At 50.0% G+C, this 26,845-nt stretch overlaps 1 protein-coding gene across 4 annotated transcripts in view; it reads left to right on the forward strand.

Annotated features, from left to right (window-relative positions):
* DLG5 (discs large MAGUK scaffold protein 5) overlaps positions 1-26,845 on the forward strand; it is a 136,136-nt gene that overhangs the window by 33,302 nt on the left and 75,989 nt on the right. For 3 of the 4 annotated variants that reach the window (XM_031015233.3, XM_031015232.3, XM_031015234.3), the window contains exon 2: positions 24,309-24,377. The exons of the other annotated variant lie outside the window; for it this stretch is intronic. In XM_031015233.3, the coding sequence (XP_030871093.2) occupies positions 24,309-24,377 (69 nt within the window). The remainder of the gene's footprint in view (positions 1-24,308; positions 24,378-26,845) is intronic. 4 annotated transcript variants of the gene reach the window in all.

Raw genomic sequence — 26,845 nt, forward strand, 5'->3', positions numbered from 1 at the left:
GCCCCCAAGCATGGGACCGTCCAGAGCAGATGCTTCCCTATGGCATTCAGGGACTGACTATGGACTTGGCAAGTCACAGCCCAGCACTGCTGCCCATTGAGACACAAGATTGGCAGGTGCTGCTGTCTGGGGCGGGCAGGGACTCCTGGAGCCCTTTGCCGTGCCCCCAACCCCTTGGCCTGGCAGGGCCACTGGAGGACAGACACTATCAATGGCCTCTCTCGACCTTGTTTTCTCTTCAGTAAAGTGGGGCTGAGATGTCTGTTCTCATTACCTAACAGGGTTATGGAGGAGTAAATGGGCTGGTGGATAAGGAAAATGTGGCAGCATTACTGGGCGGGGGGCGGGGGTCCCCAGTGAATACTTTTGTCCCCTGACAGTCCCGCTTAAGTATGCATTGTGTATTAGGTCTTCAGTGCACTTTCACCTCCTTCTCTCTCTCCTTCCTTGCTGAGACACTGGTGGGTAGGTAAGGTGACGTTTATTTGTCCTGCAATCAAGAATGGAAGAAACTGAGCTTCAGAGAGGGGCTGCTCTGGTGGTCGCATGGCTAGCACGCCAATGCCAATGCCAGAGGCAGGGCTGGGACCAGGCTTGGCTCCCAGCCTGGGGGTGCCCTGTCCCTGCACACACAGCATACTGGCCTTGCCATTCTCCCAGTGACCCAATACCTACTGCGTTTAGTCTGAGAGGACAGCAGGAAGCCAGTGTTCCAGATTCAGCTTTGTTTGTCCTTGGCTGGTGGCCGCCTCTCTGGTTGTTCATTTATTCAGCAATCCTTTATTTTCATTTTAAAAACTTGATTACCCTTTAAAATGGACAAATACTGTATATATTTATCATGTACACGTATTGTTTTGAAATTCAGCAGTCCTTTATTGGGTGTCTCCTGGCTGCCTGGCCCTGTGAGGGAAGCTAGGGCAGCAGAGATGAAGGTACCACCCTGGTCTCCAGGAACTCACCGTCTGGTGTACGAGGTGTCTTGTAAACAGTCATTGGCAATACAGTACACAGGTGCAGTGTCCAAGGGGAGCAGGCTGGGGCTCTGGGAACACAGAGGCCTCAGTTTCCCCATCTGTCAAATGGGGCACTGGACTACTTTATCTTTGGGGTCCATTCTGTTGTTGACATTCTGTGACTCTTCCTGATAACTGTGCTGTCTTACAAGTAAGAACACATCTAGTGTCAACCAAAATTTTATGATGAAAGTGCTCCCAAGTCAGATGCAGAGGGAGGAGTCTGTTGCATTCCATACATGTACCTTTTCACAAACAAGTCCTCACTTTCTGATGGGCCACCTACATTTGTTTTGCATGGCCAGGCAGTGTTTTTCTCACAGGTTGCTTGACTAATGGCTGTGTGCCTGTGCCAACAGGCTGCTTATGGGTCACGAGGTAGGGAGGGATTGAGGGCACGTGTCAGATGTGCTACTGCGATCAGAGCCAGGACTGGGTGCGATTCCATTAGCTTGGGCATCCCGGGAAGCTGGGGCATCCCAGGAAGCTGTGCCATCCCATGTTCCTAATGCCTTGTTTGGCCTGTGGGTGTGTCCGTCCTCCCGAGTCTGGGACTTGTGGGGACCATAAATGCAGATGATGAGGGCAGGGTGCTGTGATCCCTGGGGGCCTGTGTCTCTGAGCCAACCTGCAGAAAGAGGCAGGGTCGAGTCTGAGAGAGGGGCAGGGCTGGGGACAGCCAGATCCCTGAGGGTTCCCCCTTTCTGGGCCTTGTGCTAAGGGACTCGTTCAAAGTTATACAGCCAGCAAGCAGCAGAGCCGGATGGCTCCGGAGTCAGTGTTCCCGCATGCAGAATGTGAGCTTTTCAGCACACCAGCCCTCAGCCGCCTGCTGTGGGAGAAAGTGTTTGAGATGAAGTGCTGAGGGGCTGCATTTTCAGTAGGATCCAGCAACCTTTTTTTGTGATGTCCTGTGGGAGTGATGTTTAGCAGGGTTGGAGGGAATGTGGCTTTTGGGAATGAGCTGAGCTGAATTGTTGCTTTCTTCTCGTGTGTGTGTGTGTGTGTGTGTGTGTGTGTATGTGTGTGTGTGTGTCGGTCTGTCTGTCTGTCTGTCTGTCTGTTGGGGGACAGAGGTGAGCTCACCAGCCTATGAATAATGAGCTGTGTGAGGTGACAGCTGCTCACAGAACAAAGAGACATGGAGACTCACCACCTTCCCTCCTTTGTTAAGTCCTTACTGTGTCCCAGTCACTGCTGCAGGCTGTGAGATGCAGAGATAAACCAAAGCCTCATCCTTGAGAAGTCCTCAGCAGGACCACATCTGCAGTTTGCAGTTTGCAGGCCCAGTGCAAAATGAAAATTGGGAGCTCCTTGCAGCACAGAAATTATTGAGGATTTCACGATGGCAACAGCAGAGTGCGAAGCCAATTGTGAGCCTTGTGAGACTGCACAAGGTCACACATCCATGAAACCACCCTGACCCCAGCCTCATAGGTGAAGCCAGGCCTAGTAGACATCAGCTAGAACCATAGGGAGGCATGCATAGGGAGATAGGGGTGCAGGTCATTCCTGGGTAGGGGGATCTGGGAAACTCCTCGGAGAGGTCTCATTTGAGCTGGGCCTGAAGGGTCGGCTGGGATGTTGGTAGAGGCAGTAGTGATGGTGGAATCAGAAAACTGAATGGGAACACCTGGGAATGGGCTGGGTGTGATGAGCAAGTGGCACTATAGTCTGGCCAGAGGCGTGGGTGGTAGAAGGGGGAGCCCTGGGAGGGTGTGGACAGGTTAGGCTGGGCCCATGGAGACCCTCCAGTGCCAGCTTCCAGGCAGGTTTTATTCTGAGGCTGGAGAGCTGGGGACTCCTGGAAGCTCAGAGATGGTACAGGGCTGGGCTCTGGGAAGCTCCCTCTGGAGGTGGCACTTGCTGATATTCCAGTAGCTCAGAATAACTACTCCAGCGCTACCTTGAGACATCCAAGTGTAAAGCATAATTATTTACAGGCATGCGCCACTATGCCCAGCTAATTTTGTATTTTTAGTAGAGATGGGGTTTCTCCATGTTGGTCAGGCTGGTCTTGAACTCCCGACCTCAGGTGATCTGCATGCCTCGGCCCCCCAAAGTGTTGGGATTACAGGCGTGAACCACCGTGCCCGGCCGTAAAGTGTAATTATTGACCTCATCCTCTGTGTGCCATTATAGAGGAGGAATCAGAGGTGCAGAGAGGTATTATGTACCTTGCCCGTGGTGGTAAATGGCAAACCTGGGACCCTAGAGACCCAAGGTGAATCGTGGGGTGGATGAGATGAGTTGAGCTATGAGAGGTGTGGCCACGTCGTGGCAGTGGAGAGGAAGTGACGAGCACAAGAGGCTTGGAGGTAGGACAGGTAGACCTTGGCTGCTGATGGGCTCAAGAGCGCCCTCCAGCTGAAGACATCCTGCTGCAGCTCAGCATCAGTGTTGGCAGGGGCATCCCTCTTTGAGAAGCTGCTTGCCGTTCTCATTGGTAAATCCTGCTAGCTGTTGTCTATAGGTTTTTGGCCCCAATCTGCCTCTAAGTTTCCCCTTTTCCTCATCACCACCTTTTGGGCATGTTGTATTTTTTTTCTTCTTGCAACTCTTGGTTCTTCCCTGCCTTCCACATTTGTTGTGGCTTTGTGCTGAGTACAGTGGTTCAGGTATGGTCAGAGCAGCTGGGGTAGATAGAACTGACTTCAGTATATCTCAGTGGATGCTCTTGGCTTTGGGATCTTCTGCACTTTTGGGATGCTCACCATCTCTGGCTCCCACCTATAGTGCCCCTCCCTATCATTGTGTCCACTGTACCATGTCTCCACACATTTCCAAATACTTCCTAGGATGGTTGTCAACCACTGGCTCAATTCTCAGATTACTCCTGGGATAGGTTCTAGCCTCCTCCTTGTAACACCTTTTCTTTTCTTGCCCTCCAATGTCAGAGGGTGCTGTGCTTAGCATAAAGATACAGAGGCAGATGAAGTAGCCTGTGACCCTGCCTAACCCCTTCTTGGGTCTGGAACCTGCATTCTGTCCATTCTCCCAGCCTAGCAGGTGACCTGCTGGAGCTCAGTAACTCGACACCGCCTTGCTAATTGTCTGCTGAGGTCACAGTGAGCTCTTGTCACCGCCCATCCAGCAGGACCACAGTCCCCGACTGGGTTGACTGGTTCAGCCACTGTTCTGGACACTCATGGGAAACAAGTGGCCTTTGTCATGAGCTGATGGACAGAGTGTGCTGTCAGCACGGGTGAGGGCTGGATACCCAGAGTTTCTGGGGAAGGCTGCACCCAGGGCAGCCAGCTCAGAGCTGGGAGGCCCAGAACAGACCTCATTTTCTCTGATAATGGGGAGCACAGAGTTGCAGAGACTTTTTTTTTTTTTTTTTTCCCTAGTGACTTGTGTCAACAGACTTCATTGGTTCTGCTTGGCAGAAGCCTGGGAGGTTACCTGTGGGCTTGTGAGGCCTGGGAGGTTACCTGTGGGCTTGTGAGGCCTGGGAGGTTACCTGTGGGCTTCACAGCCAGGTGTTCATCTTATCCACTGAAATGCAAACACCTAGGGGGAATGGAGACGTTTGGAGATTTGAATGTTTCAGTTTGGGCAGTTCTTCAGTTATCTTGATGGGGGTGTCTTCGTCACTACCCCTCAAACACACACACAACCCACATATAAAAGACCACACATCTTAAAAGTGCTTGGAAAATATTAGTTGACTTGGTTTAATGCATAAAGCTTGAGAGGAACATGTACATATTAATGGGGGTTGGGATGGTCCTTAATGGGTGTCCTTTCCCGAGGTTTCCATTTGCTTGGCACATGGTGTTGGTGCGCAGGTGGATTTGGGCGCATTCGTATCTGTCTTTTGAGACTATCTTAAGAGGCTCCAGTGAATGGACTTATAATGAAAAAGCGAGTGGCCCTTTAAAATGATTCCAGAAGAGTCAGTACCATTGCCTAAAACTATGTCGCAAAGCTCCGCCTGATGAATATTAACACATTTAACCCCTTCTTACCTAATCCTATTGATATGGGAATTCTGCTGTCCTCTGTCATCATGGTTTTTTGCACATTCTTTGCTACCATTTTCCTCTCCAGGACCTTGTAGGTCACCCGAGGGAAGAGGTGCTGACACAGACTGGGCTATCCACGCAGGGGCTGCAGGAGAGGTGGGGAGCAGAGCCAGCCAAGGTCTTTCCTCTGAGGCTGCTGCCCAGGAGGAGGCCAGGCACATAAGTTCCTGCCGCACTTTGCCTCCTAGTAATTTATTCTGCTCTCCCTGCACTTTGCATTTGCTCTGTTCTCTGGTGCTCCCTGACAGCCCTCCCCGCCCACCTCTCTCATCTTTGATGTAGTCACCATGGACAAAAAGCTCTCAAAATGAAAGAACAAGTTGTAGGCTCAGAATGTTTGCCCCCGAGGAAAACGCATGTTTGTACAAAATCCTGTCTGACAGTTTCCATTTAAACTAAGAAGTTGGGAGCCCAGCAGGCCCTAGGAAATATGAAAATTGCTGCTTTGTTGGGCTGCATGATGATGGCAGCTCGGTGTGGAACTCTCTCTGCCATGAGAGATCTGAATTTTTCAGATGAAAATCGCCGGCTGGCTGTAGGTATGGCTGCTGCTGCCGTGAGCACACACAAAGGCGTGTGGCTCTGGAGCCTGTTTGTCTGTCCCTCAAGGTCTCTTCTTTGTTTTTCTGAAACGTGATGAAATGGAACGTGACTTTAAAAATAGATATTTTCTGGAGATGGCCTGGCTGGGATCTCTGGCCTCAGCAGCCTTACTTCTGCCCCATGAATCTCTTATCTCATCTCAGCTGATGGGACATTGGCAAGGGCAGCTTGTATTTTTTTTTTTTTTTATTCTTAGTAGTCTTTCCAAATATATTCCTTTTGATCACTTCTTTCTTTCCACACAGGCTACAGATTCAATAGAATCTCTTAACCGTGTTAGCTTTTTTCTCTTTAATATTAATTTTTTTTTCTGACTACCAAAGCAACAGTGCTTATTTAAAAAATAAAAGAAAGAAAAAGTTTCAAAAGCTACAGATGATAGCAAGTCAGTGTTCCCCTGAAGTGTCTGCTGGGGGCCTGAGGCTGGGAAAGAAGGCACAGTGGGCTCAGACAGTGTTCATCCAGGTGGGGTAGGACTGCAGCTGCTGAGTGGGCCCAGGACGGATGGCAGAGAGGACTGAGGACTCAGGCAGCTCAGGAGCAGTTACAGGCAAAGGGCTGGGAAGTGGGTGCATCTGGTCATTGACTTTCTAGCTGAATGATCTTGGGTTAGTTCCTTGATCTTGGAGAGCCTTGGGGTTCTTGTCTGTAAAATGGGGCTAACAGCAATACGTTTGTCCCAGGGGCTGAAGTTTTAAGTGAGATAGTGTATGTGGGTGATGTCTGTATTGGAAGGGCCTGCACAGAGCGTGGGTAAATGGTTGCAGCTGTATTAGTTTGCTAAGGCTGCCATACAGAGTATCACAGACCAGGAAGCTTAAACAACAGACATGGATTATCTCACAGTTCTAGAGGCTGGAAGTCCAAGGTCAAGGCGTCAGATGGGCAGGTTTCTTCTGAAGCTTCTTTCCTTAGCTTGCAGATGGCCATGTTCTCCGTGCAGTTCTTCATGCAGTTCTCCTTCTGTGCATGTCTGTGTCCTGATCTCTTGTTATAAGGATGCCAGTCATTTTGGATTAGGGCCCACCCTCATGGCCTCATTTTAACTTTATTACATCTTTAAAGACCCTATCTTCCAATACAGTCATATTTTGAGGAACTGCAGAAGGGGTTAGGGCTTTAGCATATGGATTTTGGGGGAATACACTTCAGCCCATGAGAGCAACATTACTGGTAGGGCGCGTTGGCTCACGCCTATAATCCCAGCACTTTGGGAGGCCGAAGCAGGCAGATCACTTGAGGTCAGGAATTCAACACCAGACTGACCAACATAGTGACACCCCATCTCTACTAAAAATACAAAAAATTAGCCAGGCCTGGTGGTGTGTGCCTGTAATCCCAGCTACTCGGGAGGTTGAGGCGAACCTGGGAGGTGGAGGTTGCAGTGAGCTGAGATCTAGCCTGGGTGACAGAGCGAGACTCTGTCTCCAAAAAAAAAAAAAAAAAAAGCAACATTACTACTCTTACACGGTTCTCTAGTGACAACGGTACCCTAAGGGGGCAAGCATTTCTGGCTGAGGGTCAGTGGCAGTGTTCAGGAAGCTCAGAGGGCAGGAAGCCCGGGGTGCGTGTGCAGACCCTGGTGGTATTCCCCAACTGAGCCACTCACCAGAGACTCTGAGCAACATCTTAAAAGCCTGGAATGCTGGAGGTGCTGATTCCTGGGGATAGGAAGGGGTCCTGAGACATTTTTGGTTTTTATTTTTATTTTTTTCCAGCATTTTTAAAGAGCAGCTTGGGTGATTCTGATGAACAGCCAGGCTGGGAGCCATTGGCCAGAAGCTCCGTTGACCGACTGCCCCTCCCTGTTGGCTCTCACAGCCTGCACAGGGTGTCCAGGTGCTTATCTGGGGGGACCTTTCTTTACCTAGGGATTCCAGCACTCTTGCCTTTGCTGGAGGGCACTTCCTTCATCCCCTCCCTCCTCTCATCCTGCTCATCAGAGTTGTGGGCTTGTTTCACTCCTGGCACTGGCACCAGCTTGCTGTGTGACCTGGCTCAGTCACGCCCCCTCTGAACACCTGTAGGATGTCAGGGCTGGACGGTAGAGGGGATGCCCCTTAAACTATGAGAGGGCTGAAGTCTGACTAGAAAATGCAGATTCAACTCTTACTCTTCACACTTTCACTAAGCATTTGGCTTGCTCAGGGGGCAGGGAGAGTAGAGCCGGCATAGTGGTGCAGGCTGGAGGGTCCCAGTCCATTGAGATGAGACTGCCTGCAGAGCTCCCTGCAAATGGCCAGAGGGTCAGGAGCTGCAGGAGGCTGGAATCTTTGGGGGCTGGCACACTTTGATTCCATTTGCTGTACTCCAGGGTCGTGGATGTGGATTTTGGTTTTTTTCTCTTTGCACTAGATAGTGAATGAAATATTTTCCCTCCTTACTCAAGATCAACTTTTCTGAGGGTTGCCTACGTGTGAAAGATAATCTACATCCCTTTATGCATTTGAAATGCTTCTGTGGTCTCCTCTTCCATTTTCTGTGGTTGACTTGGGGCAATTTGAAGGCATTGTGTGTCCAGATTTTGCTTGGAGTGTTTTAGGGGGAGCTCCTCTTTCTGCATTTAAACAAAGAGTAGCATGGGCCTGTTTTCTGAGCGTAGGTATCTAAGAATGGGCTCATGCTCTAGCTGAGGGCCCATGTGAGCACTTGAATGTACTGAGATGACAGGTGTGGAATGGGTCATGATGAAAGCTTGCTGTAGGGTTTTAGGGTGAAGAATGCTTGTGCTGTTTTATCTTTATTTGTGGGGGGATAGGAGGTGACAGCCTGAGTGTATAGTACCCAAAGTCTCATTTAAAAGCTCACTCCTGCTCTGGGTGTGACAAAGGTGAGCGTTGGATACCTCAGTGGATGTCTGCAGGTAAGTGTGTGCAGCGTCCTTTCTGTAAAACATTGGAAAGAGTCCCAGCAGTTTCAGGAATGGACTTCTAAAGGCCACCATTTCCAAAATGCACACCGAGTACTGTGAACATGAGGGTGAACCCTCCTGGACGGTGTTACTTTATCGGAGAGGAAGCATGTTTGGAACATCTGAGGGCCCGTCTTGGATTGGAGGATCATCTGCTTTGGGCAGGGCCGCCCAGAGCGCCTCTGATAGCCAAACTCTCAGACTTTCTGTTTCTCGGGGCCTCAAAAGAAGTTGATGGAAAAAAGATAATTGCCCTTTTATTTTTCCCTGAGCGCTCTTTGAATCACAGTCATTTAAAGGATGTCAGAGACACAGATTAGATTGCAGAGTTTAATTCCAATCAGTAATTAATTACAGGAAGCCTGCTAAGTGCCGACCACCATGAACCATGTCTCTGGAGGTGGACAGGTCTGTAGAAACCATGTGCTCCGGGGATGAGATACTCTTGCCCGACTTGCGCAAGGCAGACGTTGCTGATCCACTGTAGGGTCCTTTCCCAGTGAGCTGAGGTATGGCTTTAGGCACAGTACTCAGGCAGGCGGTGTGATGCATGGCTGCTCTTTCAAGATGCACCTTGTGCCTTTTCTGGTCTTATCCAAGCCCTTCAATTCTCACATGGAGAAACAGGGCCAATCAATTGCCTGCTTAATTGACTCCATGCATAGCATCTTTGACCTCCAAATGACCAGATCAGAAGTTTCTTTGCTTCCGAGTCCTCCCTAGCATTTGGTGTGGCAGACCAACCCCTCCAGGCTCCCTCCACCCCATTGCCTTCTAGGATGCATCATTCTCTTGCTCCTCCTACCCCTGCTCCAAGTGATCTTTCTATGTCTTTTCCAGAAACTCTCATTTTTTTCTCCTGTCTTCACAGGAAGTATTTCCCCAGATTCTGAACTGTATATACACTTAGAACAATGTTACTTCAGGCCAGGCGTGATGGCTCACGCCTGTAATCCCAGAACTTTGGGAGGCTGAGGTGGGTGAATCCCCTGAGGTCAGGAGTTTGAGACCAGCCTGGCCTACATGGCAAAACACTGTCTCTCCTAAAAATACAAAAAATTAGCCGCTCCTGGTGGCAGGCACCTGTAATCCCAGTTACTTGGGAGGCTGAGTCAGGAGAATTGCTTGAACCCAGAAGGGGGAGGTTGCAGTAAGCTGAGATCACACCACTGCACTCCAGCCTGGGCAACAGAGGGAGACTCCGTCTCAAAAAAAAAAAAAAAAAAGAACAATGTTACTTCATAGTCACTGTTTAGGGGGTCCATAGATCCAGCCCTCTCCTCTGTTTTTTCTTTTTCTTTCCCAATGACATTGTTCAAATTGAGTCTTATGTTTTTTTCTAACCCAGGGGCTTCACATTACCAATTAGTGACTCTGGGCTTGTCACTCACATCCTGCAGGCTCAATGGTGTGACTCTGGAGTGGACTGTGTCAGCCTGAAACTTTCTCTGTGGTGCCACATTCCAGTTTCTGAGTGTCAGCAGGCTGTCTTCACAGGGATTTTCTTTAGTGCATTCTACCTGATGGATTTCAACGATCTCATTCCTCCTTCTTCAATCCTCTGCCTCTGTTAACTGTGTCACCTTCTGGGATGCCCCAACCACAAACCTCAGCACCATCCTCCATTCTTCCCTACCCGTGGTCTTGGGCCCTCTCCCTACCCGTACCCCATGACCAGTAGTTAAGGGCAGCTCTTGTGGGAACATCCTAACTGTTCTCTCGGCTTCCAGGCTCTCCCTGCTTCCATCCTTCCAGTTCACAGTTGCTGGAGACAGGTTCCTGAAGCTCATACCTGCTTGCTTATTCCTGTGTTCAAAAACCCTGGGCATTCTTGAACTCCAAGGCCCAGAAGCTGGAGCTTTCACCCATAGTAATGAAAGTCAGCGTAGAATTGTGTGAAACTAGGTGAGGTGTGGTCCACCCTGAGGGCCCAGAGATTTTGGACACCTCTAATGGAGAGAAATGGAGGTGAAGCTCTTGGGTGTTTTTTTTTTTTTTCTTTGAGACATTGTTTCGCTGGAGTGCACCCAGGCTGGAGTGCAGTGGAGTGATCTCGGCCCACTGCAACCTCTGCTTCCCAGGTTCTTGTGCCTCACCCTCCCAAGTAGCTGGCATTACAGGCGTGCACCACCACACCAGGCTGACTTTTTTTTTTTTTTTTTTTTGTATTTTTTTAGTAGAGACGAGGTTTCACCATGTTGGCCAGGCTGGTCTCCAACTCCTGGCCTCAAGTGATCCACCTGCCTCAGCCTTCCAGAGTGCTGGGATTACAGGCGTGAGCCACTGCACCTAGCCTTCTTGCTTTTTAATTCCTTTTCCTTTTGTATGCATGTTTGTTGTTTTTGTTGTTTGCATTTTGAATAAGAGTAGAAGGAAGAAGGAGTTTGTGGAAGAGAAGAGGCTGACAGTGGAGAGTAGAGAGAAGCATGAAGGAAGACTGGGAAAGATTTGCAGTGGAGTCGGGGACAGAGATAGACCTGAGCCTCCTGAGGAGGTGAAAAATGGATCATTTATTAGCAGTGACGAAGCGCTTTCAGCATCCAGTATTTCATTTGCTCTGCACGACAGCCTGTGAAATACTGATTGTATAAAGACTTTTAGCCTCAGTGTGCAAATGACACCGAGGCTCAGAAAAAGTATTTGCTCCTGGTCACTGATTAGGAGGTGGCCAAAGCAGAGGGAGCCCATGTCCATCCAGCTCCTGATCCTGTGCCCTTTCCACAGTATGGGGTCACTTTGTGCCTCCTGCCCTATGGCAGGGGTCCTGACGAGTTCAAACTCAGCAGGAATATTGTGGTGGGCAAGGGGTTCTCCATGACCTCAGGAGCCCTAGTTGCTGCTACTACAGACCCAGGCTGAGTTGCCTTGGTGGTCAGTGATTCTCAATGCAGCCCACAAAGTAGATGAGGAGGGCAGTGTAGATGACATTGAAGAAAGAGGGGGCAGAAACAGCACCCGTTTGCTGATGTCTTAGATAAGACTTTTCCTTTGTAGTTGCCCTCTTTGGCCTTTGTGGACAGAATGTCCCCGACCTGTGAAGCCTGGGATGCCATGTCCTTGCCTAATGCCCAGCTCATGCCATGTGACTTGGGCAGTTCCCAGAGCCATCATTTTCTCTGGCTGATGACTCAGCTTACCTTGAACTGAGATTAATGGAACATGCCATTATGGGATGGTGTGGCACTAAGGGACAGTGGGGGAGGACACCTTTACAGTTCTTTTGCATTTGGTCTAAGCATCAGAATCATAAACAGCTTCCTGAAACTCCATTGGCCCACTCCATTTCTTGCTGCCTTCTAAAGACCCAGGATGGAGATATTTATCTAGCTTGTTCCAGAGACAGTACTGGTCTCTTCTGAGGGGGACCAGAGAAGTCCACGGCCAGAGGAGTGACAAGGCCAGAGAGGTTGAAGCCAGGACTAGAGGACAAGGCTGGCAGCTGAGCTGTGACAGAGGTGACTGGAACCCTTCTTTCTCATGCTTCCCTTTTTTCCTTCTGTTGGAAAGATGGCCTTGGCCACAGTGCTGCATGCTGGCCACGAGATAGCATGCCTGCTTGGAGAAGAGCTACTGACCTGCCAGTAGTGATTACTAGGTACCTCCTGTTCCCTGAGTGTTGACACTGGGCGAGGGATGCCTGCTTGCATCTTTTTCTATCCAGTGGGACAAGGAACTAGTGAGTATCACTTTTTCTGATCTTGTCAGAAAGGAGGAGGTCTGGTCAGGAGTTCAAGACTAGCCTGGCCAACATGGTGAAATCCCATCTCTACTAAAAATACAAAAATTAGCCAGGCGCAGAGGCACATGCCTGTAACCCCAGCTACTCAGGAGGCTGAGGCAGGAGAATCACTTGGACCCGGGAGATGAAGTTTGCAGTGAGCTGAGATCACACCACTGCACTCCAGCCTGGGTGACAGAGTGAGACTTTGTCTCAAAAAAAAAAAAAAAAAAGGTCTAGGGTTAGTGGATGAGAGTCCTGCTTGAGTTGGGACCCTCTGCTTACTAGCTTTGTGGCCTTGGGCAAGTTACTTGGCTTCTCTGAGCCTACATTTCTTCATCTAGAAGGTGAGTTGATAGTGGCCCACCTTGTAGGATTATTGGGAGAATTAAATGAAATAATCCATACAAATAGTGCCTTTCTTGCAACAAGTACTCAATAAATGTTACCTGATATGAGTAGAGTGTAACAACAAAAACATGAGCTGTGCCATGTAGGATGCCTAGTATACATTGAAGGGTCTCCCTAATGCTCTGCCTTATTTCCATCAGCCTCCTTGATAACTGGGGAAGTTCAGGGGGTAGATGGAATGCAGATTCAGCTTGATCTGGAGTCGGGAGGATTGTGTGTCTGTCTTACCTTCACCATTAAGCAACATGGGCATATCTGAGCACCTCTCTAAGACCTGACCACATGCAGTTGTGTTCAGTTTGTTTGTTTGTTTATTTTTATTTTTTGAGACGGAGTCTCACTCTGTTGCCCAGGTTGGAGTGCAGTGGTGCAATCTCAGCTCACTGCAACCTCCGCCTCCTGGGTTCAAGCAATTCTCCTGCCCCAGCCTCCTGAGTAGCTGGGATTACAGGCATGCGCCACCATGGCTGGCTAATTTTTGTATTTTTAGTAGAGGCGGGGTTTCACTGTGTTGGCCAGGCTGGTCCTGAAACCCTGACCTCAGGTGATCCACCTGTCTTGGCCTCCCAAAGTGCTAGGATTACAGGTGTGAGCCACTGCACCTGGCTGTGTTCAGTTTCTTTACCTGTGTGGTCGACTCTCCCATCTCACTACCCACTTCTCCTCTGTCTTCTTGGTTGATTTCTCTTCTCATCCCTTAGCCCCTGCATGCTCAGGTTCATTCCTTGGACCTCTCCACTGCCCTTGCTGTCTGTACTCCTTCCTTGGGTGATTTATCAAGGCTCATCACTTTAAATACTAAGCATATGCTGACAATTCTCAGATTACATCTCTAGCCATGACCTTGTCAGTGAACTTGAGGCCTGTACATCCATCTGCCTGCCTGACACCTCCCTTGTGTGTCTGTAGGCACCTCACGCATGACCAGGCCCCGCGGGAACTCATGATTCCCCAACTCCTTCCCCCATCTGTTTTTCCTGCAGGCTTCCCCCTTTCAGCAAGGACCAACATCATCCTTCCAGTTTCCAGGCCAAGAACCCTGGAGTCATTCTTGACTTTTCTTTCTTTCCTATTCCACATTGGGCCTATGAGCAGATCGTTTCAGCTCTGCTCCAAGCCAAATGTGGAATAGGAAAGAAAGAAAAGCTCCAAAATATCCCTCAAATCCAGCTACTTCTCACCAACACCATTCTTGTCACTCTGGTCCAGACCCCCAGCATTGCTCACCTGGACTTGCGAGTTTGCTGTCTGACTTGTTTCTATGCTTCCCTGCTTATGGACAACATTCAACAAATCATCTAATGAGCCTAAGTAGATGTAAGTCAGATCATGGCTTTCCTCTACTCAGAACCTTCCAGAGGTTTCCCATCTCACTCTGAATAAAGCCCTGCATCCTCTGTGTGGCCCATAAGGTTCTGCGTGGAGCTGTCCTGTTGCCCCTGTGACCTCATCTGCATCCTCCTCCAGGTCCCTCCACCCACAGCAGACAGGTCTCCCCGCATGGGGTGGCCCCAGGGCCTTTGCACTTGCTATTCCTTCCTCTGGCACTCCACGCTTCCTCTAGGTCTCTGGGGAAAGATGACCTGCCCAGAGAGACCCCTGCCACCACTGTACAATAGCCACATCTCCTCTCCACCCCCACCACCTACCATTTAACTCTGCCACATTTTTCTTCATAGCACTTACTACCCAATACAGTTTATGTTTGTTTATTTCTCCCCCACCCCTGTCACCTTGTTCATGTGAGCTCCATGAGGGCAGGGATTTGTCCGTCTTGCTTCCTGCTGCATCCCAGTACTTCACCCAGCATTAACCCAGCGTTTGGCGAATGAGTGGGCCTTGTGTTTCCGGGGACAGACATGCCCACCAATGCGTAGCATCTTTTACAGGGCACTGACTGATGTCTGTATGTAGGTGGTGGGAACCAGGACTGGATGAGTGGAGGTGCAAGCCTGGTATGATTCCAGGCACACTGTGAGCGCTCTGGTTTGTTCTTTGTGAACCAGAGAACCAGAAATCATAAGGAATGCTGGGGATGGCTTGGAATTGCCATGGCCACGTGGAATGGTGGGAGGGGAGAGGAAGCCTCCTTATCCACAGGCATAAATAGAGCTGTATTCAGGTATTGAGAGGCGACACTCGTGGCTGGGTTGAGGGGGAAGCATTAGCTCCTGAGGGAGATGGTGATGGGAGGTATACAGAGTACTCAGTGCAGAGCTTCTAACCAGCAAAACATTCCAGAAGTCAAGGGAAGGCTGCGTGACTGTCCTCCAGGTCCCAGCCATAGCATCTGCTGTCTGTGTACACTGCAGAGGCCACCCCATGCCCTGCCTTCCTTAGGAGCCTGCGAGACGGTAACAGTAACGAGAGCTGGTGTTTGTGGATCGCTTGCTGTGCGCCTGGCTCTGTTCTAAGGGCTTTCCCTCTCGTTGCTCATTCTGTTCTCATCACCTACTATTCTTCCTATTTTATAAATGAGGAAATGCACAGAAAGTAGAAGCAACTTATTTGAGGTCACACAGCTGGTGAGTGGCAGGCCTGAGCCAGCCGGTCTGACGCAGAGCCTGCCTTGCTACAGTTGCCCTGGGAGGGTGGAGGGCAGTGTACTCTGCAAGGTATGCGCTCCATCCTGTGTGGGAGGGAGGCAGCCTCTTCTCCATTTACTGACTAGTGGAAATTGAGCACCGAGCCAGAGCAGGAGGGAGCCGGGGGTGCCCGGTGCCTTTCAGAGAGCTGCTTCCTGCCTGTTGTGACTTCTGGGGCTTATCAGAAGTTTATTCTAGGGCAGACATGGCCCCCGGGGGATGTCCGGCTGGAGCATAATGGAGGCTTGGCTGCCTCTTGGGTGCCCCTGCTGCTCAGATTTCCTGTCTGGGTTTGGTGTGACACGTGCTGTCAGGGTGGCGGGGCAGAGGCGCTGCGGCCGGCCCTGCTCCACTCCTTGACACCTCGCCTTGTGGGTGCTGTCAGGCTTGGCTATGTTTGTTGTCCCCCCTCCACCCCCACCTTCCAGGGCATAGCACAATGGCCCCATCCTCCTCCTTAATCAGACCCTCTTTGGGCCTCCTCCTGTGCCTTTTAGGTGCAGAACTGTCTTAGTCTGGCCAGAAGTGACAGCAGGGAGCAGGGCTTGGTTTTGGTGATGGAAAGCAGGAACCGAGAGGTGGTCCCACCTGGTGTCAGGTTTGATGGTCTTAGGTCCTCCCACTGCCTTCCCTCCCTCCCTGCTCCCATCCCCAACCTGCAGCCCGGCAGCTCTGAAGGGAGGCAGAACAAAGAAGGTGGCTTTCATCAGACACAGGCTTTGTGCTCATCCCAAAGCCTCCAGGAGCCTTTGCTTCGCTGATGAAGACAAGCAGGCTATCCAACTGTGGACTCTTTTCATCCCTCGAAATTCAACAAACTTCCATCTTTCCTTTATGTGCTAGTTTTTTTTTTTTTTTAGTCCCTGTCACTTGCCACTTAAAAGAGGAAAAAAAATAAATAAATAAAGAAAAAGACCAAAACCAGTCCTGTAGTTAGCGAGTGAAGGGTCTTGCATGGTACTGAATGATTAATTCTGGGGTGCACATGTTTTGTTTTCCTTCTCTTTACATATTTTTGCCTTGGGGCATTTTGGGTGGGGAAGGGAGGGGAGTCACAGATGGCAAAATTGATACGAGAGTTTTCTCAGGTTCAGGCAATTTAGTTCATTATTTTATAAATGGCCTCAAAAGTCCAGTGGGAAGGGGTTAGGGAATGTGTTAAGGAATGGACACAAAAGCCAGGTGTGGTGGCGCACACCTGTAATCCCAGCACTTTGGGAGGCTGAGGCGAGTGGATTGCTTGAGCCTAGAAGTTTGAGACCAGCCTGGGCAACAAAGAGAGACCCTGTCTCTATTTATTTTAAGATATAAAGTTTAAAAAAAAAAAAAAATGGACAGAGAGCTCGGCAGCCATCATCTTCCTTCCTGCCACCCCACACAGATCTCACTGCATACCTGAGGTTAAATCTCCAATTATCTGGGCAATGCCCCTTCCCCTTTACTTTTTTTTTTTTTCCTTCCTTCCTTCCCTTCCTTCCTTCCTTCCCCTCCCTCCCTCCCTCCCTCCCTCCCTCCCTCCCTTCCTTCCTTCCTTCGTTCCTCTTAGCAAAAAAAGATGGGATTGGCTAGGTGTGGTGGCTCATGCCTATAATTCCAGCATTTTGGGGTGGATCACCTGAAGTCGGGAGTTCGAGACCAGCCTGGCCAACATGGTGAAACCCCGTCTTTACTAAAAAATACAAAATAGCCAGGCGTGGTGGTGCATGCCTGTAGTCCCAGCTACTCATGAGGCTGAGGCTCGAGAATAGCTTGAACCTGGGAGGTAGAGGTTACAGTGAGCTAAGATTGCGCCACTGCACTCCAGCCTGGGCAACAGAGTGAGACTCTCTTTCAAAAAAAAAAAAAGAAAAAGAGATGGGGTCTTGCTATATTGCCCAGGCTGGTCTTGAACTCCTGACCTAAGTGATCCTCCTGCTTCAGCCTCCCAAAGTGCTGGGATTACAGGCATGCGCCACCTCACCTGGCCACCTTTACCTTTTAAAGATAGGTGAGCAGTTCTTATAACGACCAGAAATAGGGGGAATCCACATCATTATGATTTTTTTTTTTTAGCGCAGTGATGCTGCTTGTTCCAAAACTTGGTGGAGAATACTATAGCATTATCTCAGTTGAGGAAAACAAATATTAAATCTTAACTTACAAACCAAGAGTAGGATTTTCCCACCCTCGGGTGGCATATAAGGCGCATGAGCAGGACTTCCTTGATGACATGCCAGTGTCTGTGGTTGCTCCATTCCAGGGCCATGGTCACCCTATACCTCCCTGAAATACTGGGCCTTGTCTGCTTCCAAGTTTGGGTTTCAGTGTCTGTAGCCTTGGGCCATGCTTTTAAAGGGTAGGAGGCTGAGCCCCTAGGGAGGGGCTAGGGCTGCCCTGAATGTAGTTTTTTCTTTCCTTTTTTTTTTCCCTGCCACCTTTCTTCCCTCCTGAGAACTGAGCATGGTTCTGCAAGCAGGCTTCCTAGTAGCCTGATAGTAGGATATGAGCCCTCTGTCCCCCCAGCATCCCAGGAGGTCTTAAAACAGGGAAGGTGCGCTCTGCCAAAGGTGATAGCACTCCCCAACTTTCACAGTCACCTCTTTCCTCATCTCTGCAGTTCACAGAATTGAGTGGCTCTTGAGTGCAGGCTTGCCCACACGCTGCGACTCCCCTCTGCAGCCAGCACAGGCATGGGTATGGAATGGGGGCCATGAAGCCACAGCTCCTCCTCTTTCTTCCCACTTGGGTGGAAGTGGCTCAGCTCAGAATGCCTGTTGAGTGTTGTCTCGGTGTGGGGAGGTGGGCAGGGAGGAGGTGAGCCCATCCCAGGGAATAGAGGCTGGGGGGCCTTGGCCCAAGCCAGCCCTGCTCTGAGACTTCTTACCGTTCCAGAGAAATGGGTTCTGCCTGTTGTCTCCTGCAAGCTGATCGGGCTTCTCATGTGCTTATCCAAGGCCACCACCTTTCAGGGCCAGCTCCAGGCCCCTGCCTCCATGAAGTCCTCTCTGACTGCTCTTCCCTGTGGAGCCGGGCAGCAGTATTGTGTGTAGGATTTGAGAGCACAGGCGCTGGGGTAGACTGCCTGGGTTTGTATCCTGTTTGTGCTCTTACTAGCCCTAGCACGACCTTCAGCAAATTAATTTTTCTAACTCTTAGTTTCTTCCTCTGTGAAATGGGACTAATAATGACAACCTCTGGGTTGTTATGGAAATTAATGGAGGCAATATATGCAAAGTGCTTAGCACAGTCCCAGCACTTAGTAGTGCTTAGTACCTATTAGCTGCTATTATTTTTCTTGAGAGTGCCATATACAGTGCAGCAGTTTGCTTGTGGATTGTGTGACTTGTCACTCTAGTACAGTTTTCCATGTAGGTAATTGAGGAATTGAACAGCAGAGTTGGAAGGGCCCTCTGCAGGTCTGGACTGACCATAATAACACCAGCTAACACTTAGAGTACCGGCTATGCGAGGTACTGTTTCAGTCACTTTTCACAAACAGGCAGAATATCCCTTATCTGAAATCCTTGGAACCAGAAGTGTTTTTGGGGTTTGGATTTCTCTAGATTCTGGAATATTTGCATATACATAATGAGATATCTTGGGGATGGGACCCAAGTCTAGATGTGAAATGTATTCGCATTTCATATACACCTTATATACACATAGCCTGAAGATAATTTTGTTTTTCCTTTGAGGAAGCAGAATAAACTGTATCCTGCGCCTGCGTTTTGACTGGCCCATCACATGAGGTCAGGTGTGGAATTTTCTGCTGTGGTGTCATGTTGGTGCTCAAAAAGTTTCAGATTTTGGAGATTTTTGAATTAGGGATACTCAACCTGCATTAAATCAGTTTATCCTCAAACAGCTCTAAGAGATAAGCACTTCTATCATCCCATTTTACTGATAAGTATGTGGAAGCACAGAGAGGCAGAGTGACTTCCCTAACAGCACACAGCTCATAAGGGGCTGGGCTGGGAGTTAACTCCAGGCAGTTTGGCCCCAGCTGTGTTGCAATCATTATTGTTTGGCTCAGAGAGAAGGGCCTTCTTCTGAAGGCTACTCACAGCAGATGAGTAACCTCCAGGCTCTTGAGCCCCTGGCTTGCCATTCTTTCTCCCGAACCTGGCCCAGTGCCATGCTAGGTGGGGGGCACGTGTTGGAAACCTGGCTGACACGTGTGAGTCCGGGAGCGATTGGGCACCTTCGGTCATTCTGCTGTAGGCTGTGGTTCCTCAGTGTGAGCTGGAGGAGGGCGGCAGGATGTGGCAGGTGCCCTGAAAGTGACTGTCCTCCTGGGGCCCAGGCAGCACTTCCTGCTCTGTCTTCAGGGACCCCAGAGCTCCAGAGAGTAGCAGCTTGGTGTCTCCCTCTCCTTTCCCTGGGGATTGAGGTAGGGGGTGCTGGCCTCCCTGTGACCGTGAGCCGTTAGCTCTCTGCCTTTCTGCCTGGGCCCTTCTGGAGGACAGGGAGAACTCTGTGTGCTGGTTCAAGGCTGGAACAAGTTCCTTCAGCCACTGTGAGCTTCACGAAGAGGAAGCGTGAGTCACCAGGGCCTTTACAAGCTCCAGGTGAATGGAAGGGGTGTGTTGGGGGCGTGTTTCCATCTCTCTTGGGCCCCATGGTCTATGGGAGGGGGCCTGGGAGGGCTGGGGCATTCCATTATTGTTCGGGTGGTTTTTCCTGGAATTTCTTTTGAAGTGGTCTTCGTGACCCAATGGCACTGAGTCACAGGGTAAACAGAATTATCAGGGGCTGGGCTCTTGGAAAGGACACAGACAGTGCCCGTGGGCCAGTCCCAGAGGGTCACCAGGCTGGCTTCCTCCCAGTGGCTTCCTTCCACCTCTCCCAGGGTTTTGGCTGCAGCTTCCATGTGCATCCCACCTGTGGACTCCAGCTCTGGGCCAGTGTGTAGAGCATGTGCCCTGGGGGCTTGTGAGAAATGCATTCTGAAACCCCACCCTCATCTGCTGAATAAGAGTTTACATTGCCCAGGTAGTTCCTTTGATAGTAAAGAATCTCCTTATATCACTCTCTGGCCCACATGTCCATGTCTAAACTTGGCCTCAAGCTCCCCTTTTCTGGAAATGTTTCCACATCATCCAACTTTCTCTGGATCTCATCAGCACCTCTGCATGGTACTTGGTAGCTTGCACAAGTTTGTGGTTGGTGCCCTCCTCTCGTGTGTGTTGTGTGTGTGTGTGTGTGTGTGTGTGCGCACGCACACACACACACCAGGAGGCTGATCCTACAGTCCCCCTTAGCCCTGGGCACTCTGCGAGGTAGAGAATGTCCCTCCACACTGTTTCTCCTTCCACAGCAGCCCATCCTAGGTTTCAGGGCAGGTTGGGTGGAGGTGCCTTCAGGAGAACCTGGGGAAATTGTCTCCTCCTGGATTGGGCCGTGGCAGCAGATGAGGAGCACCAAATTTGACTCCAAATTTGATGGCGAAACCCCAGAGGTAGATGATGCCGACACCTGCCCCTCAGCCCCATGGAAGCAACCTGCCTTGAAAGGACACCGTGTGACTTTGGGGGACAGTGGCTTCTTTTGCCTTTTCCTGACAGTCCTGACCACACAGGCCTTTAGGACAACAATAACCGCAGAGACAAAGCATGACCGAGACAATGTCGTCTTTGGGCCTTTTTTCCCCCTTAATGACGTCCAAGGCTCTGGGAACATTGTAAAAACTGGGTCCTGTCCAATTTTAACCACTCCCCCCACCAGCTCCTAGGAGCCCTGCCAGCTCCCTGGGTTGGTGGTGGGAGTGATGCCCAGAGATGCACACAAAGATGTCACGCTGCCCTGGTTAGGCCCCAGAGGCCAGTCAGGACTGCAGGGACAGGGAAGAGGAATAGAACGTGTCGCTTGGCCTGCGGACTCCCCCAGCTAGGGAGGTAGGTGGGCGGAGAGAGGGAAGGGCATCTGCCAAGCTTAATTAACAGTGGAAACTTGCCGCAGGGGAGGAGAGAGACGATTTGAAGAGGAGGGGCAGTTTACTGGAAGATGGGGTGCTGCCGATGCCAACAGTAAGAAAGAGGGGAGCGTTCCAGCAGAGGCATCTGGAGCGCAGGCTGCCAGTGTCGTAAGCTGGGATGGGTTGAGCATAGAGATTTCTGGAGGTGAGAGTGGGGGAATTTATTTGTGCCTGCTTTCCTGAGTAGACATCTTCCAAAAACAATCCACCAACATGTCAGTGGCTAGCCTTCCTTGCCCCCATAAAGAAAAAATACTATTTAAAAAATGGTAGTTGAGTTTAGAAAATAGACATTGTGTTGGGTTCTTGTTCTTTGAAGATATCAATGGATTGCCCGAATTGCATTTGACTTTATTTCACACATATTGAAGCAACACGTAATGTGTATGATATAGAAAGAGAGATGGGTTAAAAAAACATGTGATGCAGGCCAGACATGGTGGCTCATGCCTGTAATCCTAGCACTTTGGGAGGCTGAGGCCTGGTGGATCACGAGGTCAGGAGTTCAAGACCAGCCTGGCCAACATAGCAAAACCCCGTCTCTACTAAAAATAGAAAAAATTAGGCAGGCATGGTGGTGGGCGCCTGTAATCCCAGCTACTCAGGAGGCTGGGGCAGGAGAGTCGCTTGAACCCAGGAGATGGAGGTTGCAGTGAGCCGAGATCGCGCCATTGCACTCCAGCCCAGGCGACAGTGCAAGACTCTGTCTCAAAAAAAAAAAAAAAAAAAAAAAAGTGTGATGCTTATTGTTTTGTTGAGACAAAAATGCAGAGATATTGAATGTACAGCAAAACTAATAGTGTGGGTTGGACTTCAGATATGGGAGGTGGAGCATGGGTTATTCATTATTAGCAGGATCATAGAATTTCAAGGCTGAACTGGGTTTTCTGGTTTCATCTCCCTTCAGATGCGCAGACTTCCCCATGACATCCATGCCACTGAGTGCTGGGCCTCCCTCACTCTCTCACCCCCTCACCGTCAGGCTTTTCATACCTGGCAGTGCTGACCGTGGCCATCCAGACCTGTTTAGAGATGCAGCTTTCTCCAGCATCCATCCGCTGCTCCTGGTTTGGCTGCTGGAGGCCATCAAGAACAAATCTAATCCCTTCTGACAGTCGTATTGAGAGACAAGACACCTACCCATTCCCCAGTCATCCTCTTCAGCCCATGCTCAACGCCTTCAGATTCTTCAGAGAGTCTCTGAAAATGTGATAATGAGGCTACTGGTCATTGCTGGTCACGCCTGTCCTAGTGCTTGCCATTACCAAAGTTGCTTTTTGCTTGCTTTCTCTTTTTTCTCTCCCCTTTCATCTCTTTTTCTGATGGACACGCCTGCTAGCTCGCCTGCCTGCAGTCTATCTCTCTGCCCTCCTGCATGGTCCTCACCTCCCCAGCAAAGTCTCCCTGCTTTCCCCTCAAGGTCTCTCCTGTCCCCTAGGGGCCTCCCACCTACTGTGCATCTTCCTCCCCTGCTCCGCTCCCCCATTTACCCCGATTTCTTCATTTCTCCTCTTTCCCGTCCAAAGATGCGTGTAGGGTGGCTAGTCAAGAATTGCAGTGGAAGAGTGTTTTTTTTTTTTTTTTTTTTTTTGAGACGAGATCTCACTTTGTTGCCCAGGCTGAAGTGCAGTGGCATGATCATGGCTCACTGCAGCCTTGACTTCCCTGGGCTTAGGTGATTCTCCCACCTCAGACTCCCAGGTAGCTGGGATTACAGGTGCGTGCCACCACGCCCAGCTAATTTTTTGTATTTTTTGTAGAGATGGAGTTTCACTATGTTGCCCAGGCTGGTCTCAAACTCCTGAGCTGAAGCAATCTGCCCACCTCGGCCTCCCAAAGCGCTGGGATTATAGGTGTGAGCCACCGTGCCCTGCTGGGAGCTCCTTAAATTTGGTCCCCCACATTTCTGGTTGTGGAGCCCAGGATCTCATTAGTTCTTGGCAGCTTTCTGACGCCAGAGCCCTAAGGCTTGTTCAAAGCCCTTATTGCAAAAATTCCATCTCCAGCTCACCCACTTGGCCTGGTACATACCGCTCTTCATTGTATAGTTCTTTTGGCTCCAAGAACAAGACACTGGATTCGTCCTTGTTTTATCTGACCTGCCATCTCTGTGTGTTATGCTTTGTCCACTCCCAATTTAGTCTCTGAGTCAGTTTGCCCTCCCTTTTAATTTTATGTCATCCATAGTCTTGATGAGCAAAGTGTACCTTCTGTTTCCATTAATCATGGAAATTGCTGAAATGGGATGGGGGATGGGGGATGGGGGAGGGAACTTATAAGCCATCTGGTTGAACTCCTTCATTTTGCAGACCAGGAAACAGAGTTCCAGAAAACAAAAGCTACTTGCTCAGCACGACCCAGCTATGGGCACCTACATAGAGCTAGGTTCAGAAACTGGGCTTCCCGGTGCTGGGAGGGTAACATCTGGTTTTGAAGATATTTGAATTCAAACCAAACCACAGTGGTTGTGTGTCTACAACCAGGAATTAACATTAAGTGTGGACAAAAAAAAGTGCTACCCTCTGGCTTTGGTGATGGTATAATTGCTCATCATTTTAGGAGTAACTTTTAATAAGGGGGCAGATACTAACTAAATTATTAAGAACTGAGCTTGAATACAGTTAGAACCTAAAGAGCAGAACAGTTAGAGAAAGAACAGATAGTTCAGTTGTTCTTTAATTTCTGCTCTGTTACCCTCTACATGGAAGCCAGAATCATATTGATAGAGATGTGGAGGAAACCCCCACACCCCATTTTTACCTGGGGCATGTCACTCCCTTGCTAAGCCTTTCCCCAGATGTCCCAACAAGAAGCCAGCTGACTGACTCCAAGTTCCCCTCTGCCCGCCTGCCCAGAGCAGGAGGGGCCGATAAAGTGAGGTGGTGAGGCCTGGCAGAAACACCGAAGTCCAGATCTGCTGAGCGTGCCTCCTCTGCTTGGCCCCTGGATGTGGATTTCTAGTGCCTGGTGCATGTAGCTCTCATGGCCTGGCATTGACTGATGATCAGCTGGTCTAACAGTGGCTTGGGGTGAAGACGAGTGACCCCTTGGGGTTAGTAACATGGTTTCCCCTCTTTCCCCAGGTTCTACCTACAGCGTCCTGTCCACCATGCCCTCAGACTCAGAAAGCAGCAGCTCCCTCAGCAGTGTGGGTGAGTACCACTGTCTGGGGAGGACACCGGGTGGGCCAGGGGTCTGGGTGAAAGCCAAGGCAGCTGGGGTTCATGGGAGAGGAAGCTGGTTCTCCCTTGTCAGATTACTCACAGGATCATCCTTCTGTTGATTTCATTTACATTTTCTCCCATCATCAGAAACCCAGTTCTGATGTTAGAAGGAGGTGGGGAGGTGAGTGTTTTGCCATTGTTTGCCAATATGTTTTGCCATTGTTTACTTTGTCAGGGCACAGGGCTTCTAGGGGAGCCTGTTGACCCACCATCCCCACCCCAACCCCAAAGGCCTTGTAGTAACTCAGTGACCACTGCCCAGGAGACTCACCCCTTTTGGAGTTTCCTTGGGGATAGGCATTGCCAGTCCATGCTGAATTGGGTGTGTTTCTCTGAATATGGGTTTCAGAAAGCCCGTAAAATGAGGCCATCCCTTCTCTGAAGTCCAGCAGGAAGGCCGCAGTGGTTTCTCAGCCTTCCCACACCTCTGTGACCCATTCCCTCTGTTTAGCACCTCTAGTGGGGTTTCTCATGGCCTGATCTGACCATGATGGATGCAGACACCTTCAGTGGTGAGTCCCGGCCATCTTTTGAGCCCGAAGGACTCACAGAGGTCATCTACTCCAATTATTTTCTTTTCCCCCTGCAGAGAGATGGGGAAATTGACATTCTGGGAGGGGAAGTCACATGCCTGAGATTCTAGAACTAGTCAGGACTTCATATATCAGCTCACATCTTGAACACCTCCAGTGTGCCAGAGGTGGGCTTGGGCCGTAGTGGCGAATTAGGCAGATGTGGGCCCCACACTCCTGGATGTTAGGGTCTTTTGGTGGGAAACAGTTAAATAAGTAGCTGCAGTAAGGGAAGGCAGTGTGATGAGAGGGAAGACAGTGACCAGCCGGGGAGTTCCATCTTAGTTTTCTAGGGCTGCTATAACAAAGTCCGCAGACCAGGTGGCTTACACAGCAGAAATTGATTGTCTCACAGTTCTGGAGGACAGAAGCCCAAGATCAAAGTGTCAGCGAGGCCACGCAGGCTGAAGGCGCTAGGGAGAGATCTGTCCCGGGCCTCTCTCCTCGCTTCTGGTGGCTTGCTGGTAATCCTTGGTGCTCCTTGGTTTGCCGACATCACACTGATCTCTGCCTTTGTGTTCACATGATGTTCTCCCTCCGTGTGTGTCTGTCTCCAAATTTCCCCTTTTAATAAGGACACTGGTCAGATTGGCCTAGGAGCCTGCCTTACGGCAGCAAGACCTCATCTTAAATTGATCATCTGTAAAGACTGTTTCACCATCAGCAATAACTGCTGTGGGCTGAGCAGCGTCCCTCTCGGGACTCCCCTTTTAGAATGCAAATGCGCCTCGGAAAGATAACGCTTTGACCTTTCCAAATAAGGTTCACATTCACATTTACTGGATTGAGACTTTAGCATCTTTTGGGGGGCCACAATTCCACCCATAAAAACACAGTTCCTCCCATAACCCTCATCCTGTTTAGGGCTCAGGGCAGGCCCTTCTGGGACTGCAATTCAAAGCTCCCAACGGTATCCTATTACTTTGTTCTGCCTGCTTTTGGTGCCCCGAGACATATCAATGGAATGATGGGATTGTTGGAATTTGGAATGTGGGACTCACCCTTCAGGAAGTGCATGGAGTGGGGCAGTCAGGATCAGTAGATGGGGAAGGTGAGGCTTTTTAAGGTGGACTGGGTAAGCCCTGAGCATACTCCTCTGACTTGTCTAGTTTTTCACCCTTCATCAATATCTGTCTAACAGATAGCAATCAGTAAACTCATTCCCATCGGCATTTCAAGGGTTAAATCGTTACCTTTCCTAGGCACATGTGCATTCTAAAAGGGGATTCCAGAGAGGGGTATTGCCTAACCCATAGCAATTACTGCTGATGGTGGAATTCCCGGCCTGAGTAGGAAGATATTTCTTGGGCAACTGGACCCCAGCATACTCTGGAAGAAGCGTCATGGCCGTGACCCACCAGTTGGTTCTGCACTCACCTGAAGCTGACTCATTCCTTGCGATGGAGCCGTCAACAGTATCTCTGTGCTCTTCCTGGGCATCACAGGCAGGCAGAGTGCAGTGCTCTGATGTGTTTCTTGGAGCAGGATGGGTCTGTACTGTCTGTGTCTGGATATTTAATGCTGAAATAACTGGTTGCATCCCTTCTGGGCAAAGCCTCTTGAGTTCACAGGGAACCGAGTTTTGCTTCTCTCGCTCTTCTGCTTGAGATTGCCATTGTCCTTTGGGTGCAGGCAGCAGGGAACACCCACTCATACCACCTTAACCAATCAGGAAATGTATGAGCTCCCATATGAGGCTGTGCTGAGGTCAGCCAGTACATGGGGATGCAGCTCTGCCCTCCTCTGTGTGGTGTCTTCACACAGTCTCATGGTGGGGTGTCTGTAGCAGCAGCTCCAGCCATCACATCCAGACCTGACAGTGTC

The sequence above is a fragment of the Gorilla gorilla genome, chromosome 8 (assembly GCF_029281585.2).
Source record: "Gorilla gorilla gorilla isolate KB3781 chromosome 8, NHGRI_mGorGor1-v2.1_pri, whole genome shotgun sequence".
In the NCBI taxonomy this organism is placed as follows: domain Eukaryota; kingdom Metazoa; phylum Chordata; class Mammalia; order Primates; family Hominidae; genus Gorilla; species Gorilla gorilla.